Raw genomic sequence first — 23,178 nt, 5'->3', positions numbered from 1 at the left:
ATGTTATAATTAATTAAAATAATTAATTACTACCCATCATCAACCACGATTTTATTTTACTATTACCAATCATTATATTTAATCTAACTCTGCTCTCATTAACTCTGCTATCATTAAATAGCTTATATATCCTTCATGAAAGGTGGAAACATCCCCTTAAAAGTTTGTTGTTTGCACAATGTCTCCCAAAGAAAAAACAAACAAACAACATAAATTCTCACTGTAAAATCTGCATAACCAAATATAATTTTAATTATTATTTTAAAATTATAAAAATAATATTTATATATATAAATTATTAAAAAAATAATTTTTTATTTTTATTTTTATTATAAAAAACAAAACATTTCTAAATTTAATATGGTTTTGATCCTGCTTAACTATAGAATAATTTATGTATTACAGAGTTTTCCATACTTTTGATCATACTCCTGATCAACCATGTAATAATCCCCACATTACAATTCGTCTTCTGCTGTATATTTTTTAGCATATCAACTTGACCCAGAGTCACAGTTTTCGTGAGAAAACCAGGGCTACTTTGCAACAACCGGACTATATCCAAAAAAACTAAGGCATACTACATGGCAAAAAGCCATACAAAGAAAAAATGCAGCGGGCATTAGTAAAGCATATGTAGAGCCAACATGCTCTCAAAATTTGGCATTCCGCTGGCCCTAAATGCAACACGCCCTTAGTTCTCTAACCAGAACAGTTGCAGGTAGTTCCATCTGTCTTCCAAGCTGATCCACATTTATAACAAAACTGGTAACCACACCTGAAACACAACCCACAATAATGTGTCAGTTCTCCTTGGGCTAGTAATCTCCTTTTTTCAGATTGGAAAGTGTTAGGTTTATCAACGGCAGCAGATGAGTTACAGGAGGATGAATATCATTCCATTTTTTTTAATAAAATATATATATATATAAACACTTTCTTGTTCTTGTTATTAAGGAATCGGGGAAGTAATTATTGGAAGTAATGCTTTCATGTGTTGTCATTGAAAGTTCCCAAGTGGTTAATCTAGAAATTTTTGTTACCTATATATCAGTTATAGTTATGATCTAAATATATGGAAATCAGATATTTATATCAGAGTCACCTATATATGAGTTATAGTTATGATCTAAGTCACCTATATATAAGTTATAGTTATAGATCTAAATGTATGAAAGTCAGATATTTATATCTTATATATCTAACTGTTGTGATAAACAAAAATATCAATCTGATTGATCTCTCTATTTTCTAACAATAATCTTTGTTATATAAACAGCATTACAGAAAAGCTCCCAGGAAACAGATAAATTAGAACTCAAAGGGGACATGTTAAAACTCAAAGAACAAACATGAATTGAAACCGGTGAGAAGAATTACAACAATTCATCCCACCACTCAACCTAAAAATGCTTGACAAAAAAGTTAATCAATTATATTTATCAAAACATTAAATTCACAACATCCTAATTATATTTATTGACCATGAAATCATTTTACCAGGTTACTGACCTGCAAGTCATGTGACAGCATCCCAAATTTCTTTCGATAATATGTTTGCAGCTCGCACACCGTTGCCATCCATTCTCTTTGGCAAGCTTGAATAACATCAGATCACCTTCCTCTCTCTCAAAATCTGACAATTTCTGCAATTCAGAACAATCTAAACCTGCATGCCATGGCACACCACACTGAACACAGAATAACCCTCTGCATTGAGGGCATTCTGATTCTTTATTAACAGCAACAGCTGCCTCACTTGAGCATGCTACTTCATCAGGCACAGCATCCTTCAACAAGAGTGCTGAACAATTCTGAAAAGGGCAGTACACCTTCTGAGAAGGGGGAATACCAGCTTCCACCAATGCCAAACTCCACTGCTCAAAAGTTGGGTTTGGAAGGACCTCTACACACTGTTCAGGCGTCAGATGCTCGCTGCAATCGGGCTCAGGGCAATCAATGGACACCAAATTTTCTTGCAGTTTATTACTGATATGCAGGGTTATGCAAGTACAACAAAACATGTGCGAGCAAACCCTGTTATCAAAAAATTCAGAACGATATTTTTCTTCAAAACAGATTCCACACAGTTGTTTCATAACAGGGGAATCTTCAGTTCCCTCCACCCCTTCCTTCCCAATCCTGCTCTCATTATTAGGTGAGGAATCCTGCGGAGAAAACAAGCAGAAATGATACCCACAAACTTCTCTCAGTTCCCCAGAAAACGAAAAAAGGAAAAAAAAATTGCATTCCTCCATGGCTATGAAGAATGAATAACCCACCTCGTAGGGAACAGTGGAAGAGCTTCCAGTTGAATCTGAAGAATAGTGGGCACCTGCAAATTCGCATATTATAAGTGCCTCTTGAGTCTGGAGTTGCTGCTGTGGACATGCACAGACCACTTCCTCCAATAGAAATTGCAGAGAATTGTCGCGGTCAGATTCTTCCATTGCTTCCTCAAATAGAAGTTGCAGAGTATGGTCATGGACAGATTCTTCCATTGCTGCCTCATGCTTCTGTGCATCTAACATATCTTCAATAGCTGTTGACATATTTTCAAACTGAAACAAAAACAGAAACAATATAAATGAGCAGATATAATTTTGGCTAGCTTTGTATGAAAATATAAAGGCGAATCACGGTCCTTGGGCCACATTTCTTTGAGCATAGAGGAAACCTTAAAACCTTTCCTTTGTTCATAAAGCTGAAAGTGGTGGGGGACGGAAAAACGTCGGCGAGATTCTTTACGTAGGAATCAAGATTTGCAAATACTAGCTTCTCCATGAAGCCGTGGCCGGCTGTACATCTTTCTTTTGCAAAGGAGAATTTTTGTTTACTTTTGCATTTTTTTTTGTTTTTTAAAAAAAGCTGTAAACCCTTCTTAATGGGTTGTTTTCATGAGTATTAATAATAAATTTCATTTTAATTTAGCCAGTAGAATGTTTATGGGATAAGTATGTTTATTTTAGAATAATATTTTTAGAATTTTAATTTAATTGTCATCATTATCAAGAAAATTGCAAAAATTTAACTTAATAAAATATTTTAAAATATTTTTAATTATTTATTTTAATAGAAATTTTTTTACTTTTCTAATTAAATTCATTAATTAAAAAAAATTATATAAATAAATGTCATATAAAATAAAACAAGTGTTCGAAAGCAACTTAGCCTTTATCATTTAAATTAGAAATTATGCTTTGAGATAAATTCCATAAAAAATTATAACTTACATTGGTCAGTTTTAATTAATAGTGGTCAATACCAAAATTGAATCTTATTGTCTTTAGAGTCAAAGTTGGCATAGATTAATAGTTATGGTTTTTTAGGCATGTAGTATTGATAAATCATAATATTGATCCATAATATTGTAACAAAGTTTATTTATAGTTTAAAAATCTTTATGGTAAAAAATCTTCATGGTTAAAAATCATGTTACATAATTTTTTAAATATATATATTTAACTTAAATATTAATTTTTTTATCAATAATGATAATAATAATAAAGTTAAAATTTAATTAATTTTTATGATTTTGAAATATATATCGAGCACAAGACCAAAATGAAATTTTTCATAATGATAATAAAAAATAAATAAAATATCTATAATTACTTTTGTTAGAGACCTTAGAGCCCTAAAATAAATAACTATTTTTTTTGTTGCTAGACAAACTTACCATATTGTGTATAAACCCAACATCCATGACAAGGGGGACTACCCAAAGCCATAGAGACTCCTTTTAAGAACTTGCAAATAAGTTAAGCTTACACTCTTTAGAAATGTTTTAGAGGCAAAAAAAAAAAAAAAAAAAAAACACAAAACTATCACTAACGCCTCTTCATTTTCATTATCAACAATAAGTTGACTTTTCTACATCATAGTGATGAGGATTATGAAATAGATGGTACACCAAAATAATCAAAGGGAGGCTTAATCTACTAGGGCTCTTACTCATTCAAAGCAACCAAATAAATAGGGTTTGTTCTTTATCAACTTATCACCCAATTCAACTTGAGGAAAGCAACCAAATAAATAGGGGTTGTTCTTTATCCACTAATCACCCAATTCAACTTGAGGCATTGTTGTGTAATTAAAATTATAGCATACACATTGCATTGCTGGTTGAAATTACATGTGCAACTTTTATCAGATTTATTAATTAAATATTTCTATAATACTTTTAAAGGTAAAATATTTTCTAGATTTATTACATTTTTTACAGGCATATTATTTTCTAGATTTATTACATCTAGGGAAGGTTGGTTATATTGCTTTTTATTTTGGTTAAAAAAAGATTTTGATTTTAATTAGTTTTCAAATTTTTAAATAGATAAAATTTTGAAAAAATAAATATTAAATTGAATATTTTGATAATTAAAAAATAATTTTTTAATTTTTTAAAATGTAAATTATTTTTTTCTAATTGATTTATATTGTAAAAAAAGTCATTTTGTCTATAAATTATATTTCAAAAAAATCTAAAAAAAATATTAATCAAATATCTTAACTCCATATTTCTATAATTTTAATAAAATACATTCATTACTTTATTAATTTAGAATTAATTAAATATTAGAAAGGTAATATATATATATATATATATAGATATATAACTTCTACCATCAATAATGTTGGTTGCTAATTACTCTTTACATAATTAAAAACAAAAAAACAAAAAACTTATTATATATTAAATCCAATACATAATTACAAATATATGCCATAATTGCATATATAGGAAAATTCATATATATATATATATATATTTGAATTTTCCTATATATGCAATTATGGCATATCGTAGCAAGAGAACATGCACAATGGATCATAAACTAACATGTATTAAAGAAATGTAAATCCTTTTTTCTTTTCTTTTTCTTTTTAAATAGATTTTGAATAAAAATGAAAAAATAAATATGTTTGATGAGATAAGTATTTGTTATTTATAGTGATTATATCGTACAAATTTAATTTTAAATTTTTGACTTTTCTTTTTTCTTTTTTCTTTTGCTTTTGCTTTTGCTTTTTCTCTTTTTCTCTTTCTTTCTAATTAATTTTGAATATATAAATAAAAAAAATGTTTGATGCCACAAGTACTTGCTATCTATAGTGATTAAATTGTAGAAATTTAACTTTAAACCTATGACTTTATTCTTCCTCACCCTGTATTAGTAAACCATTTACAAAAATTATTGTTTCGAGCTTAATACGTTCCTAGTATGTAGAGGTTTTACATCTATTCAAGTATGAATTTGAGTTGTTGGTATATAAGGTCTTTACTTTTGATTGATGTTACCATTTATTTTATATTTATATATTTATTTAATTTGGAAGATAATTTTGGGATGTATAAGATATTTAAAATTAGAGGAAGTCTGAATTATTTAAATATATATATATATATATATATATATATATATATATATATATATATATATATTATTACTACCTGTGACATGCAACACATTCAATGATACCTTGATTTTTAAATTAAGTTAAAGTTGATTAAATAGTCAAATTAAATTAATTTAAAGCTAGTCAAATAATCAAATTAATCATATATAAAAGTTATATTACAAATTTTTTTTTTAATGTGTTTATTGTATTTGTATTTTGATGGGCATAAAAAACTTTATTTCTATTTAATAATGATGATTTTTTTGCCAATATCTATTTATAGTCTCACACTCTTCTTTTCTCTATTTTGTTTATAATAGTTGCACCGCAATTCCAAGTGCATCTAAGTGCAACCAAAGATTATTGAAGAGCACACATTAATCAATGGCAGTAAGTATGTAATTACTGCACATTAAACAATTAATATTTTTAACAACTTAATGTAAACACTTTCCAATGTTTGATTTAATACTTAATATTTTTCCTCCATATTTAAAATGTAAAATGATATTTTTATTATTATTATTATTATTTTATATATAATAATATATGTATTTCTAAACATTGAATTTATTTTATAGTTTATTTTTAGTTGTAGTTTATTTTTACATAATATTATTATCGATATAACATATGTATCATTATAAGTATTATTTATAAGGGTTTTTTCAAGAAACTTGGATGTTATATTTTTGTAAATTCTTACTTGAATTTAAGTGTGAGGATAAATGTTAATCCTTGTTAAATTATAATTAATATCTTATTATTCCCTGTCGCAGGAGGGTATAACGCAATCAAAAATGCATTGACCCACGAATTATTTCATAGTTGAATAAAAATTATACCAGGATTTGCAAAGTCCACATTACAAACAATTTTATTTTATTTTTTACAATATTTTAATTCTATGTTTCTTTTTATTCTGATTGGTTTTCTGGGATTTACTCTTATTATACAATCATGTTTGCGCCACCAATGAGTGAGGTTGCAGTAGCATTGGTGCTACCAATAATGCAGTACAACGTTAGTGCTATGGAGGTTTCCACTTAAATGTATAGATAAATAACTTCTCATTTCTAAGTGGAACCTATTTAATGATGATTAAAACATTGTCAATATCATTGGAACTCTAAAACCAAGTCCCACTAACTCCTTAAGTGTATAGATAAATAACTCCTCATTCTTATGTGGAATCTATTTAATGATGACTGAAATATTGTCAATATCATTGGAACTCTAAAACCAAGTCCAACTCCGTGAAGGTATCATTTCCATGTGGAACTTATTTAATAATGACTCAAAACATTGTAAAAATCAATAAAACTCTACCATTTAGCTCATAACATAGGGTAGCTGTTATATTCTTAAACAATTTAAGTAATATTATTACTGTTGTTTCAAATTACAAGCTAATGAAATCTTCAATGGTAAGATACAAAATATATTATTAAATATATAATTTATATATTATATTTTTTTTCCTTAAATTGAAATTAGACAAGTGAAAGTAAAGTACGTAAGTGTCACTGTGATTGGCAACGAGACGATAACCTCCAACTTCTCACCTAAGATTGAGATTCTTTGCGGTAAGAAATCGAGACGTGATGAGATTCTCTGCGGTAAGAAATCGAGAGGTGACGTATCTTTGAAATTTAATGTGCCACATTAATATAGTGAACTAGATTTATAAAAAAAAGTATTGATGATGATGATGATGGTTAACGTCCACTGAGACCAAACTTTGGTCTATCGGGCCTAAAGAAAGGAATTATTTAGTTTGATTTAATATTTTATTCCTATGCTCAAAAAGCTTGGAGAGAAGCCTCCCGAGCTCACTATAATTTTGACATCGTAAAAGGCTAGGAAGGTCAGTATTGCAACAAAGATTATGAAACTGAGATCTAATGTGGTTGTACGCGGGGCACTCTAAGAGGAAGTGATTTTCATCCTCGATGTTCATATTCTCACAGAGATGACAGATCCTTTCCATCCATGGTGTTTTAGGAACTGCCCAACGACCCGTTTCACTATGGAGCTCATGAGAGTTCATTCTAATCTTGGCTATATTAATTTTCTTCTTTGAGCTAGTTAAAATAAAGAGATACTTTGATCTTCTAGGATGGGGTTGATGACCTCCTTATAATATCTTAATTTTCTTTTAGCTGCTAAATCTTTCTCACACCACATTTTTTCTTTGAACTTAGAAGTAACAATATTTTTAATGTTATTAATGTTTTGCAATGCAACATTCTCGTCGATCTCCCAATGGTTTAACCAGGCCTTGGTGTCTTTATACCAACCTCGTTTGAGCCTTAGGTGGTTTTGGCTGGAATTTAAAGCTAGCTTAGGAAGTCTATGGTCTCCTATGTTATTGAGTTTGTGCTTGTACAACAGAAGCCTAGTCATAGCTAGGCTCTCAATAGGGGAAAGACCCACTTCTATAAGGAGAATAGGATAGGGTGTATTGCTTTTAATTTTGAGGTTATACGTTATAAAACGCTTTTAGATTTGCTCAATCTTTCTCTAGGATTCTCTAGAGATGCTGCAACCCCAAACCTCACATCCATATAAGATAACAGGAGTGACTAAAGTTTCAAAGAGGAACTTCTTTCTATCCCACATTACGAGGTTTGTCGTTTTACAATTATTTTCAAGACCAAAATAAGCTTTCCACCCTCCATTAATCCTTTTCTCAATGCTATAGTTCCAGTTGAGCTTGTGATGAATATCAATTCCTAGGTACTTGTAAGAAGACACTTCCTCCAAGTTACTATTGTCATACATAAAATTAGTGTAAGTGTCCTTCTTGGATTTGATAATCATAACTTTTGTTTTGTCAGTGTTGACAGTCATACCCATGGTAGAGCAAAAATCCTTAAGAAGTCTAGGTTGCTTATCAAGATCAGAAAGGCACCTTGCGAGAAGAACAATATCATTAGCATAGAGAAGAAGGATGATGACTATCCCAGCTAAGATCGTGCCAACACAACCTGCTTCCTCTAAACAACCTTCTAGCTTGTCGATGTAAATGCCAAATAGGGTAGGGGAGAGGGGGCAACCTTGTTTAACTCTAATATTACACTTAATATCTTTCGACCACCACTCATTTCTCTTTAACTTGGCAATTACATTCTCGTATAACCTTATAGTGGCAGCTCTCAACTCGAAAGGAACCTTTAGCTCTTCTAATCTATTCCATAGGTTATTTCTAGGAACCGTATTGAAATCCTTTCTAAAGTCCACAAAGCAACAAAAGAGATTGGATTTATCATTGCGGCATTCCTCCACAATGATCCTAAGCGTAACAAGGTGGTCCATTGTTGAGTGCTGCCTTCTAAAACCCGCTTGGCCTTTAGCCCGCTTACCTTCACTTTCAAGCCATATGCTCAACTTCTTTTCCAAAATAATACCATATAACTTGGCTAAGAGAGGGTTGATCATAATTGTCCGATAATTAGAGGGGTTATTTGTATCCCCACTTTTAAAAATAGGGATAATGAGGCTCTGAGTCCATGGTTTAGGGAACCCTTGCTTGACCGCTTGATTGAAAAGCTTGTGGATGTGGGGGATGAGGACAGGACCTCCAATTTTTAAGATTTCCGCCTGGTAACCTTCAATGTCCTTAGATTTCCCATTTGTCAGGCGTTTAACCCCAAAATCAATGTCTTCTAATGAGAAAACTTCTTTCATTGTGAGCAGGGTTTCAAAGTTATCCATGACATTTGGAGATTCATAAAGCTTTTTAAGATAGGAATTCCAGTCGTGTAAAGCAATTTTATTATTATCTTTAGTTTTTCTAGTTAGAATCTGCCTCCAGAATTTCTTAGGAGCTACCTTAGAGAGGTGTAAGAGATTCTCTTGTCTTTTACGAATATACTGCCTTTTTTTTGTTTTAGTTAGGGCTTTGTATATTTTTATCTTGCCAATTTTAAGAGATTCATTTACAACTTCTTTAATTGCTCTCCTCACACTTTTACAATCTTTGTCATACCATGGGTTGGTTTTTCTATTTCTTTTATTACTTTAAACTTCAATTGAGAACTTGTTAATAGAATGTGAGAGGATTGTAGTAAAATTATGATAGAGGTCTTCTATGTTGTCTATACTAGATAAAGGAAGCAAATTAGTTTTTAATTAATTTAGGAAGAGATCATTTTTATTTCTATCAAAGATCAAGTTATTTTGGCTATAAGGATTATTTTCTATGGGATCTCTATGCATGACAAAATTGAGAGTTATAAGTAAAGGTCTATGATCAGAGTCAGGCTTGTGGTCATTTAAGATGTCAAAATTTATTATTTCGTTGTATAAAGGGAGATCAGAAATAACATAGTCTACCACGTTGCTACCAAGCCCATGGATGCAGGTCATTTGGCTAGAATTGGGCCACTTCTTTAGACCGTTGCAAATTATGAGATCCTAAGCACTATATAGCTTGATTAGCTCCAACCCAAACAAATTCTCCCCGAGGTCTTCAGAGCTCCTTTTGTACCGGCTAGCCAGAGTAAGGTCTTTGTCTAACCAAAGAGGATTAGGGTTGGAATGATTGCTTAGAAGAATAACTTGGTTGCTTGAAGTTCGAGCATTAAAGTCACCCATTAAAAGGATATTACCTTCATTCCTTAGGCTAGAAATATCATTCTCTAAACCATTGTAAGGACTATTTTTATCTAGATTCTTTTTCTTATAGAATTTAGAATTGATGGGGGGAATAACAGATTATTATGTAGGTCTTTTTATCATTAATGTTAGTAATCTCTATCCAACTATATTGGTTGTAAGGGTCGTTTTTATAAATCCTAGCATGGGGGGAGATGTTCTTCTTAATGTAACAAGCTATACCCCCAATGCCTCTACGGGAGGATCGCTTGTTCCAAGTAGACCATAGTGCAAAGCCGTCTATGTTAGGGACCTTAGATTCTTCGTGCTCCCAAGTTTCAACAAACAATATAATATCAACATCATTCGATATCCAACTTAGCTTGGGGCCTTTATTCCATGGAAAGCCCCGACGGTTCCAAGAAAGAATTCGTAGCATGTTGAATTGCTATTTATTACTATCTTTTTGGTTTCTATCTCGAATAACGACTTTTCTCTTTCTGATTATTGCCCATTTTCTTTCCTTCCTAGCTTCCTTTACCTTTTGAACCTCCTTTCTTAATTCTTCTTGATCTTCTGGAATGAGATCTTCATTTATAAATATTCTCGTTCCTTTTAGACTTGAGGTTTTACTAAGTATGTCATACTTATTGTCAGTGGAGCTCACCTTTATTCAGATCAGCCTTCCTTTATTCACAGTTAACTTCGCCAACCTTGTTGCTTCTGTGAGACACGCTGTTTCAATTTGTAATCTATTATGTAATTATGTCTGGGCTATAAGTCACTTTAAGCTTCTATGCAAGCTTTCCCTTTGGAAGTAAGATTGTCTTTATGTTACGTCTTTCATTTTCTAACCACATAATATTATATTATAAATATCAATGTTCAAATTATTATTTTTTTTTACTTTTGCATACAATTGTTCAAACTAGTTTTATATTTTTTCCATGTGGGAGAGTTTGAAATTAGATATAGAGAATTAGAAAAACTATAATATTCCACATTGATTGGATTAGCTAGGAAATTAATAGGATATGACATGCACATTGGTTTTGGTAGTTATTGTAATATATGTGAAATGTACATGAAAGGATAACGAGCTATATGGACTTTCATTTCAAGATACTTTTTATTTTCGTTTAATTGGGAGTTTGCTCACAACATTATTTGCTTTCCTTGATGTGCAATGTAACAACACTGCAAGACTTTTGGATAGATTTAATGTTTTCAATATTATTTATGCGATAGATCGTGGATACTGTTATTTATGAACTGACTACCGCCAGGACACCGACATCATTGTACAATAAGCCATAAATGTGCTAAACCAATAAAAGTGTAAAAAAAACAAAACTAAAATATTTGAAAAATAAATTAAATTGATTTATAATGTTAATTTTGTAAATTATTATTTAATTTTTAATCAAACCTGAATTGAAACAATAGAATTGCTTTGATTTATTTCTAATATCAATTAATTATTCATATACAATTTGTGGTTAATGCAAAGCTTAATAAATAAATTGCTTTGATTTGTTTAATGAATTTGAAAATACTTGATTTTTTTAGTTTGAAGTATTTGATTCGGGTATTATCTCCATTTCCTTAAATAACCATCTAACACATAAACTAATTATAAGGGATTTGACTCTTGACTCATAATTGTGTTTATGTTGAATAATCAATCATAAGTTGTGGTTTGGGATTTTTTATTGTAACTATAAGCTTGAGGGGCTTGCAAAAATTTTAGGGACTAAATTTCTTATAAAAATTATTTTTCATATTTAAAAAATAAAAAATAAATTAGTTGATTTCTATTTAGAAAAAAAAAAAAAAAACAATTTACCCAAATTTTAAAGAGGAAATATAGTTTATTTTAAAAATACACAAAAATTTAAAACTTTATTAAATCTGTATGAAAATAAATATTTTTACAAATATATTGTTAAACATTTTATAATCAATATTTTAAAAATTAGTAAAATTCACTAATATTCTTGAGCTTTAAAATTTCGGCTAATTATAATAAAGCATATTAAAAAATCACATTATTTTTATTTCCCAAATCTTTTTACCAAATAAATTTTAAAAAAATAATTTTACGTATTAAAAAAATTATATTTAAATAATCTAACATGACATGTTCAAAACAAAACACATATGAAGGTTTTAACAAAATCCTAGTAATAGTCTCTAGTATCATTTTTTAAGTATTGAATAAGGCCCTAACATAAGTGACTATTCTTTACACTACATATAATATTAATAATAACGTTTAAAAATAGTATGACGAGTGTATTGCTACATTATAACTAACATCTGAATGTCCCAACTTAGACATTTTTTTTACTATACAAGACATTTGGTTTTATGACATTAAATACAAGTATAAAAATGTTTCAATTTAACAACATCATAATTTTACATTATGATTGTTCTACTTAGAAAACTTTGTGATTTTGTAAAATGATTTGGTCAAAAGAATATTAGCTATGAAACAACTAACTTTAAAAAATGATTAACTTAAGGTTAATACAAACTTAACGCTTTACACACATAAAATTTAAAACTAAGGCTTTTATTTTGCCCATTATTATGATTACAACTCTCTCAATTACACCCAATGAAAATTTTGTTTTTGACTCTAATTTAACTATATTTAAACTAAGCCAGAGTATCTACAATGTAACCCTTGTTCAAATGTGGCAGTTGGTTAATACTTTTCAAAGTTCAATAATTAAACTAAGCGACAGGAACGCTAGCTATGTGGCCTTGTTCAATGTTTATAATCAATACGCAACATTTTAAGTGTACTTAATGAAATCTTCTTAAAAAAAGGTTCACCGTGTTTTTCTAAATATCCATTTGAATTCATGAGTGATGAAAACTTTCAATCCTTGGTGACATGATAATTGACATCTTATTTAAGTTTCATACTTAATGTTTTAGAATCTTGTAATCGTTATAATGCATTTTTCTTTATCATCTTTGTCTCTCCATTTGGTTGTGTAAAACACTAAAGTAATTAGTCATAGATTATGAATGTAAATTCTAATAGCAATGGGAACTTATTAATAAGAATAGCTGAAAATGACGTGTCAAACTTTGTATGGTTATCTATTTACTCTGATCATTACACATAATTATTTGGGAGTGTTGTGAGAACATCCTGACATGACATCATAATTGTATGATGCAATGCAACCAATAAATGAAATGGTTTGGTGTTTTTTTCTTTTTCTTTATTTAAAATGTGTGTTTGTGAATGAATAAATGGATTTACACTACTAATTTTTTTTTAAACATATAAATTTTACATATTAAGTATCTTAAATTTTTTATTTTACATATTAAATATCTTAAACTTTTAATTTTTGATTTTTTCTACAATATTTTGACAAAATCTGTGGAAAAAAAACACTAGAAAATGTCCATTTATATATATATATTTCTTAATCCACTCTAATATCGACATAATCACACAATGAAGATTACTTAATACATCACTGGACTTAATTGCCACCAATTGTTAAATTTTGTTAGCATCATTCTAAGAAGTTTATACTTCCATGCAACGGCATAGCTAATTTATACTTTCATATTTTAAATTTAGATGAGATTTCTCACTCTATAACATTGAAAAAAAATTGTAGAATTATGTACATTTGAATATGGCTGATGGTCACACAAATTTTTGCCATCGTATATTCTATAAAGTGAATTGATCCTATATACTATCTATAACCACTAGAACCCTTGGTCACCTTTCAGAGTTCAAAATTAAATTAAATTAAATTAAATTAAATGACCATGAACGCTAGCTAGGAAACTGTCAAAATTAACTTTTAGAAAATGAACATGAAAATCTTCATAATGTAACGTACTTAAATTAAAAATAATATTTTTTAAGTAAAGTTTTCCTTTCGTTCACAGCCATCGGTCTGTGGAGAATTTAATGCCACTTTGCCGAAGATCTGATTGGCCAAGAATTTAATGCACACTTCGAGGAAGATCTGATTGGACAAGAATTTAGTGCACACTTCGACGAAGATCTGATGGATGTCCACTCAGGTGAATGGAGCACTGGGCGAAGGTTAAATAATGATAACGCAGCAACTTTCCGGATGGACCCTTATGGAGCGCACCTTTATGGAGATATAAATTGAAACCGAGTTTAAGCAGCGAATCCACCGCTTGAAGTGTTCATAAAGAAAAAGACACTTATAAATTAATTTCAATATAATATAATATAATAAAAATATAAATATAAATAAGTATTTATAGTTTGTTTTTGGTGTGGTTTATAGATGGGTGATTAGTATGTTTATGGAATATTTGTATTAAAGTAAATTTACTTAGAAGGATCATTTTTTTTGGACTCAACTACGTATACTAATGAACCTGTGACTTTTTAATAGCAAAAGTACTCCCAATCGAATTTACTCTTGAGACTTAAATTTTTTAAAATTATATAGATATATATATATATACATATATATATATATAATAATAAACAACTATGTTGTTTTATTTTATATATGCCATTTTACAGATGCTACATGTTTTAGGGAAAAACAAATATATTTTTCCATCATTCATTATGAAATAGAAATGTATGGTTTATACACTATTAAAAAGAATCATAACCCCATACAAAAAGGCTTAAAAAGTTAAATTGCATATAATAACTTCTTGTAAGTTTAACTTTTCTTAAAATGAGTTATATAAGACAAAAGGCAAGAAAAAAAAAAAAACGTAAATATGAAAAAAAGAAAAAAAAGGAAAAAAAAAAAGTGTTACACCTATACTTCTCACTAATAATAAGATTGTATATAATGATAGAAAAAAATTGAGAGAGCAATTACACACAACACAAATCACACTTCTATATCTTTATTGATCACAATAATTACACATATGTAGCACATAAATCTTTAACTTCCACGCTTCTAGATCATGACTACAACTCATACATAAGAAACAACAACTTCTAGATTGACGCTTGAAAACTCTCAATGACAACTCATGACAACACATGGAAGCATTACTTCCAATACCCTCCCTTAATGCTTACATGGAAAACATTGAAAACACATATTACAACAACAAGGATAATCTATGTCTCACTGGTCTTCATCAACACTCACATCCACTCTAGAATCTCGCAAACACCGCTCTTTCACCACCACATCTTCGAGCTGTCACTTGACCTCAATTTAAAACGTAAGCGACTCTAACCATCGTTGATGAACTTTTCAAGATCAACAATATTGACACCTCGGTTCGTTGGGGCTTCCAAGATAAGAGTCGTCAAGTAATGAACCATCTTATGTACCAACTACCATGTGTTGGATATTTCGCTTTCAACTATCCACCAGTGGCTAGGATGGAGGTCTGGATATTGAATGTGTTCAAAAGATGATCAAACAACTTGACCTTACTAACACACAAGAATTGATGTTTCAGACACCGGGGCTTCCAGTTCAAGAACCACCAACCTTTTTTATAACCAATAGAAACACACAAGAATTGATGTTTCAGACACCGAGGCTTCCAATTTAAGAACCACCAACCCTTTTTTAACCAGAATTAAAAGAAATAGACAACTACTTCAACTTACACAACATAATAAATCTAAATATTTGTGTTTGTCATCATATCAGTGGCCTTTGGATCTCGATCTCTAAAATCTTGCATGAATTAACCAGCGAGAAAATCACCTCCCTTGACAAATTGATGGAACCCCAATCGGCCCCTTACAAAACCATGAAACAATTCAAATCTACATAGCTAACAAATCTACACACAAAATAGTCACATAAAAATCTCACACTTGCAAAAAACAAAATTCACAACAAAAAATGACTCTCACACACCTATCTATCTATATATATATATATATATCTAAACAATAACACTCAAGGTTTCCTCACATCTTCCTAGCTCTCCTTTGAGGGAGTCAAGGGTCTCAAGCCAATACCTGCTCTGATACCACAATAGAAAAAAATTGAGAGCAATTACACACAATACAAATCACACTTCTGTATCTTTATTGATCACAACGATTACACATATATAGGACTAAATCTCTTACTTCCACACTTCTAGATCATTACTACAACTCATACATAGGAAACAACAACTTCTAGATTAGCTTTTGAAAACTCTCAATGACAACGCATGACAACACATGAGAGCATTACTTCCAATATATAAAGATTAAAAAAAATAGTTTCAATGTGCTCATCCTCCACATATTCACATACATAAATGGAGCGAACTCAACTCACATTCCAAGGATTTCTTGGAATTCTTATCCGTATTTTGGTTGATTTTTATGAGTAAAAGAAACCTTTTTCATAGATGGAAATAATTAATCAATTAGAGTGAGTAGATAATGAAGATTGACAGATTTTAGGTTATTCTTTTCTTTTTTTCACTCTTTTATCATTTTGGAATGGCGTTGTCTAAGGAGGTTGCAAATTTTGCTATTTTTTTCCTGGTTCGAGTGTTTGAATCTTGTTTTTAAAAAATATGACGGTATGAGTGTTTGAATCTTATTTTTGATGGTAGAATTGGATTCTACACTATTAAAAACCCTTGTCACCCAAAATCTTAAAACTTAACCAAATTTAAAACCTCTTTAAACTAGACACCTTAGAATTACTAAATACATAAGCTATCAGATGCAAGAGCAAATCACCCAACTAATTAAACTTTTTAACTTTTATGTCGCACCATTTCTCCCACATATAATATAGAAATAGTGTGATAATTAAGATGAAAACCACTCCAACAATACATATAATAGAAATATGCTTTTAAATGAGTCCATCCAAAAACCTCAAAAATACCAAAATCAATGAATTATGAAAATTCTTACTATTTATACATATACATATACATATAAATATAAATATATATATATATATATAATAAAAAAATAAAATAAAGATAAAGATAAAAAATTTATATTTATAAATTAAATTGAGTTGTTTCATATTTATAAATAAATACGGTTTATATCTATGAATACCATATTATAAATAAGATAATATATATTACATTAATTCATAATTATATAAACGCTATTTCATCTCTAATATTAAATTCAAATTTTGTTATATGTTATGTTTGCATCATATTTTGTAAGATATTCTACATGCTATATAATATATATGATACTAGGTCATTTTTATATAATTATAAATTATATTATATTTTCTCACATGTAATAAAAAACAAAAATTAAAGATTTAACAAAAAATAAATATTAATTTTATATAGTTTAAGTAGAAATGTTTTTATTTTTTCATTTGAATTTAATTTTTATTTTTATTTTTATTTATATATAATATATTGAATTTCTTTTTCCAAAGAAAAAATCGATTTTTTTATTAAACGAAATAAAAAGTTACATAGTATATGCGTTAAGTATTCATTTTTGCTGTATGATTTGCAAATCATAGAATCTATAGGATGTAAGATATATTATCCTATCAAAGAGTGATGAGTTGTTCCTGAAATCAGGAAAACAACAAGAAAAGAAAAATAAAAGATCTAGCTAGTCTATGCTTTCTTGCCCTTCTTCTTCTCCACTCTTCGCCAACCTCTAGTGTTGGGAGTGGTATCAATAATGGCAAGCTGGTTTTCCATTGTATTCGTTGGTTGTTCTTTGTCAGATTCTGATCCTTCGGAGCCGTGAGTTCGTTTGATGCCACTTACTTCTAGCTGAGATTCTTGTTGCTGTTTCAAAATGTTATGCCCCAAGTTAGTCTCCTGGGTCTTTTCTTCCTGTATGTTTTCCTGTCCCATTTTCTCGCCTGTAGGTTCTGTCTTCAATTCCTCTTCTTCTAGCGGTTCAGTATGCTGCCAACCTTTGGGTTTTTATTTTGTTTCTTCTTTCCTTTGGGCTCCTTCCTAGCCAGTGGACAGGCATAGTGGAGGTGCCCTATTTGGAAGCATCCGCGGCATCTGAATGTTGTGTTCTCATAATCAAGCGGTTGTGTCCACAGTGAATTATTAAAATTCAATGTGATGTGATTTGGTAGTCCTTGACTCAAGTCCACTTCTACGCATATTCTGGCAAAAGTGAAGATTCCCCGAGTAGTCCTATCTTCATCTGATTTTAGGAACTTCCCCAAGGAGTTCCCAATGGCTATTAAAACTTTGTGATGCCAAAAATGTAGTGGAAGGTTATGTAGCCTTACCCAAACTCGCATTGTTGAAACTACCATGGTATTGGCATCGAAATCCGGGAACCAGGGGGTGATGAAGAGGCCAGCATTGCCCCAAAACCAAGGCCCCTGATTGATGATGTTATCTCGATCTCGTTTTGTGTCGAATCTGACTATGAAAAACCCTTTTGGGCATAGATAAATTTCACAATTGGGTGACCATGTGGAGAAGATCCATTGATGCAGTGCATCAGACTTTGGCCAAAAACCATTAAATCTACAGATAACAGAATTTTGGGCTAAATCTGTGTATAGATCAGTTACCTCCGGCATAGATACTGTAAGCATTGGAGATTCCGGCTTCTGTTCCACAATGTAGGGGCCTGGTAGTTCTGATGTTGGTGCTGGTTTGTTTTGCATGTGTTCCTTTCCTTTGACTGCATCACGGAAAGAGCCTGAAGTTTTAGAGTTGGCTCCCTTGCATCTGCCTCGTAGTCTCAGATTTAGTATGATGGTTGAATCTTTGGTGACGCCATAGTCATGAAGTGTGTGATTATCCTATAGACTGTATCCTGTATATATCAGGTTTTGGTATGTTGTTGGGGTTCCTAGTTTTATCTAGATCTCCTTTTTTATCTCCTTAATGCTCATCCTCTTGCTAATCTGTATGCAGTAATGTTTGCCTCCTATCGATCTGATAAAAATTTGCATCAGATCTTCCTCCAAACCTAGTGGATCCACATTGTCTAGGCCTCGATCTATTGGATCTGCCTTCTCTGTCTGCCCAAGAGCACCGCAAGGTTTGGGAAATCTGTACCCTGTTTTCTCCTGTTCAGGCTGGCCGAGGTCATTTTCCAGAGGCCCAAAAAATCCCGCTACTGCATCAAAGGTACCTGCTTTCAGCAAGATAGATTGGCCCTCTGAGGTCATGACCGCTTTTGCTGTATCCCCTGTAGCTCTCGGCTTCCATTCATTTGCGTAGAAACTCGCCTGTCCAGATGAATACCGGGATGCAGCAAGCCCCTCAGCCCCTATCCGCTCTCGCGCAGTCTTGTGGCTGGCGGATCTATTGCCAGGTTTTAAACCTGGCTGCTCTGGTTGATGCAGTTCGACGACTGCAGTGCAGGTCGTTCCAAAATCCTTAGCCATCTTCTCACGTCCAATTTTCTAAGAAATGCCTTAATATATTGAATTTATAATAAACATTTTTTATAATAATTTTACGTTGTGAATATTTATTGTTTTCAACATCCCTTTAAAACTAAAAAATATTTATTTTTTCACTTATATATTTTATTGTGTAATTTTAATTATATAATATATTAAACTATTTAAATTTAAATTAATATGTTTTCTTTCCATTACAATAGTTATATTTAATAACTTTATTTTTTTGATAATTTTTAATCTAATTTAATTAAAATTATATAATTCAATAAATAAATTATAAAGATATTTTTAACTAAAATAATCAATTTAACATTATATTATATTTATTTTAAATTACACATTTTAAATATCAAATATCCTTTAAAGAATACCACAAATTTTTATTTTATTTGTCAAAACCAACTCATTGCACTCGCTCTTTGTAATTTCGAGTTAAATTTGTCACTAGTATTTTTGGAAAAGTTGCTTTTTTATATTTTAAGAATATTGAAAAATTTAATATTAATATAAAATTTATCTAAAATATTATTAATCTTATTAATATAAAATTTATCTAAAATATTATCTAAAAGTTGGAATACTTTGGATGAGATCCAAAATCAAATTTAGAGATTGTCATTGTAACACTAAAAGTATATCTAAATAACAAATTAAGTCAATAAAACAATATTTATCAAGGTATTATAGCCCATCATGTTAGTGGCAAGGATTTGAATTTAAGTGGGGAAGATTATAATTATTCCATTCAATCACCCAAAATAACCCCAATTGACTATTATTAATTGAGTTTATTTTAAAAAGAGTTGTTTTTAAAATTTAAAATTTAATATATTAAACTTTTATTTGTAACACCCTATTTCAAGAGAGAGGTTTCATATTTTGGTTGGTATCAATAACGATTCTCCTTGTAAGACATTTAGTTACATTTAGTTAGTATAATATTAAGAGAAAAATTTAAAGATGAAAATTTATTTTAAAATATTGAAATAAATTTTATTAATTTTTAATATGTAATTGTAAACATCTTGATTTTATGGCAAAGAATTGTAATATTTTAGCCTAGGAAATGTTTTCCTATTTTTACAGATATTTGATGGTATCTTAATTTTTCCTTACCTATTTTTACATATATTTTCTACATTTTTATAATTTTTTGGGTTTTCACTAATTTTATGATAATACCAATGTTTGCAACATTTTGATAACTTTTAAAGTTAAATAATTTTATTTTATAAAATTTAGATAAATCATTTTTAGAAATATATATATATATTGATAAATATTCACGAAGGAAAATATGAACAAATAATTTAAAATAAAATTTAATTCAATGAGAATGTCTTTCGGATTAATCACGTCAACATTTCGATCCAACTAATGTGGTTCATCATCAAGACATAGGTGAAAAATCAATCAATCTTAAAGAATAAATAGCAAGGATGCATCAGGGTCTAGAGTTAGTTGTTAGGAATTAATTTTGGACCGTTAGGAATTTGTCAAAATCATACTATTGATAGTTTTGGGCTAATCTTAGGTGGTTTGATTCCCCATGTGATTTAACATATTATTTTTTAGATAAATACATAGTGTTTGTAGGTACTTCACCTGGCCTCCAAATTCACAAACTTGGGTAGGAATCATTGTTGCTTAGATCTCAAATATTTGTATGGTGGATTAAATATTTGCTAAGGCTATAGTATACATTAGGGTTTCTAAAGTATTTTTACCCATTCATCAAACAAAGCCATGAAAAATATTTTCTCAAAATTTAAATTTTCAAAAACCTTGTATATTTGTAGATCTTGTAAATAATTTTGTAAATCTAATTTGTAAATTATTTTTTCTAACTTGGGTTTTTGGGGTTTTAAGTATTTTGTATATATTTGGGGTTTGGGTGTTTTATTTTCATTTTGCAAGTTGGATCAAGAGATCAAGTTGAAGTAGAGCTAGATCTAGGCCCTTGAGGGTAAGATCTAGTCTCTAGAAAATTTTGCAGGGCTATCCACTAAAGATTTTGCAGCAAAATTTAGATTCGGAAGAGAAATAAATTTTTGAGACAAGGGTTTCATATTTTCAAACCTCCTGGGTCTAGATCTAGCCCTCCTAGGGCCAGCGTCTCCTCTCCTTGGCCTATTTCAGCCTTATTCAGCCTTTGCGTCAATTTTTTGGGCCTCTTACGACCAACGTTAGCCTTCTAGGGCTTTGGTCCTCCCTTGTGGGCCCATCAGGATTTTAGGGCCATTTTTAGCCTAGCCATAAGGCCTAGAGGCCTCAGCCTCCTTCTGCAGCAATATTTTCTTAGGTTGTGGTCTTTGTTGGGCCCACGACAACCCTTTTAGGGCTCTTTCCCTAGCCATCCAGCCTTTGGTGGCCCTCCTCCTCTAGCATTGCATCCCTTTGGCCTCCTTTCGTCTCGTTGCCCCCTGATCTACCCTCCTAGGCTCCTCTTCCCTCAACAGTGACCTTTCTTAGCCTAGCGTTGGCTTTTACTAGCCTTTTTTGCCCTGAGTTGCCCTAAATCTTCCTCTGAAATTTTCATGACTGATTCCTTGGTGGTTTTGTAGGTGTTTGGTCTCCAAAATCTTGATTTTCAGGTGGCATCTTCATTCTAAAATTTTGGGTCACTTGGGCAAGTGCATCTACAAGGCCTTGGGCCTAGGGTTTGACCTCTAAACCCTTATTTTCTCTCTGTTTTATTACAGCAATTAAAACAGTGATAATTAGGCCCTAAAATCACATGCAAATTGGTCAAAATTGTTCAAAATAACAAAATATTGATTTTCCCAAATTTTGGGCACTTGGGAACCTTAGATCTAGCCTAGATATAACTTTCTGATTGTTGGAATTTACTGCATAACTGAAAATATAGATCTACAATTTCTCAGATGCAAGGGTAGGAGACAAATCAGTAGGCCTGAGGCCTTATTATTGATCAAGAGAGCCTATCAAAGGACTCAATCTTACTGCAATTAAATTCTGCCTTTGTAAACAAGATCAACAATACACCAACATCCAGGGGATAATGTAACCTATTATGAGGGTTGCAAGTGAATATCAAAGGTTAGGAAAGGGAAGATAAGATAGGAGGGAGCCTACAAGGGCCAACGTCGACTAAGGGAAGGTATATGTGGGCCATCTAGGAGCATAGTAGGTACAATGAGGAGAATAAGGAGGGGGGGAGATGGAGGTACACCATGGAAAGCTAAGGAGGGACTGCCTTGAGGCTTTGAGGCTTGCCTAGGCTTGTGACACTTAGACAATGGGCAGGGAAGGCATTGAAGAGGAGATAGAGGCTAGGTGAGGGGATGGAGGGTTTGTCAAAGTCTTATGTGAGTCATAGTGTTTTAGTCGAGTCTGATGTAAAAGTGATTTGAGAATAATTTAAACTATTTGGCTAAATTATTTTACTATAAATCACTTGGTTTGCTAGCACATATTGTGTTAGAGATGGGGTATGTGTCTTGAGGGTCTAAGGAAATGTGTATACTCCCTTTGAGGGTTGTGAATGTAAAATATTATGTATTAGAGGGTGGAAAAATAATTAAATCCCCTCATATGTAAATAAATTAATTTTCTGGCAAAATTAAATTAAATCCTAAGCTAGAAAATTAATTAATTAGAGTCAAAATTAAAACGTCTTAGGGAAAATAATTCTCCAAGTGGAAAAATTTGTCAGTCCTAAAAGAACTAATTTTGAAGGTCCTCCACCAAGGGAATATTGGTTATTTCAAGAAAAATTGGACCTTTGGACCTTGGTGGTTAAGTCAAAGTTAATTTTTTGAGGAAAAATAGCTCAAAATAATTAATTTTGAGCTAACAAAAATGGAATTAA

The 23,178-nt window shown here is 30.8% G+C and overlaps 1 protein-coding gene across 1 annotated transcript; it reads right to left on the bottom strand.

The window, feature by feature from the left end:
* Positions 1 to 376: 376 nt before the first annotated feature.
* On the bottom strand, positions 377 to 2,687 carry LOC149175356 (E3 ubiquitin-protein ligase RSL1-like). The gene is made up of 3 exons (XM_089419621.1): positions 2,283 to 2,687; positions 1,513 to 2,168; positions 377 to 778 (listed from the first exon to the last, which is right to left on the bottom strand). Exons 1-3 carry the CDS (start codon positions 2,550 to 2,552, stop codon positions 703 to 705), a joined length of 1,002 nt encoding a protein of 333 aa, XP_089275747.1. The 5' UTR covers positions 2,553 to 2,687; the 3' UTR covers positions 377 to 702.
* Between the last annotated feature and the right edge of the window lie 20,491 nt (positions 2,688 to 23,178).

This window comes from Pinus tabuliformis, chromosome 4_1 (genome assembly GCF_031772625.1).
Source record: "Pinus tabuliformis cultivar Carrire ecotype Pingquan chromosome 4_1, CPIR1, whole genome shotgun sequence".
Classification (NCBI taxonomy): domain Eukaryota; kingdom Viridiplantae; phylum Streptophyta; class Pinopsida; order Pinales; family Pinaceae; genus Pinus; species Pinus tabuliformis.
The sequence above is the reverse complement of the archived record's forward strand: the minus strand, read 5'-3'. Positions and strand labels throughout refer to the sequence as shown.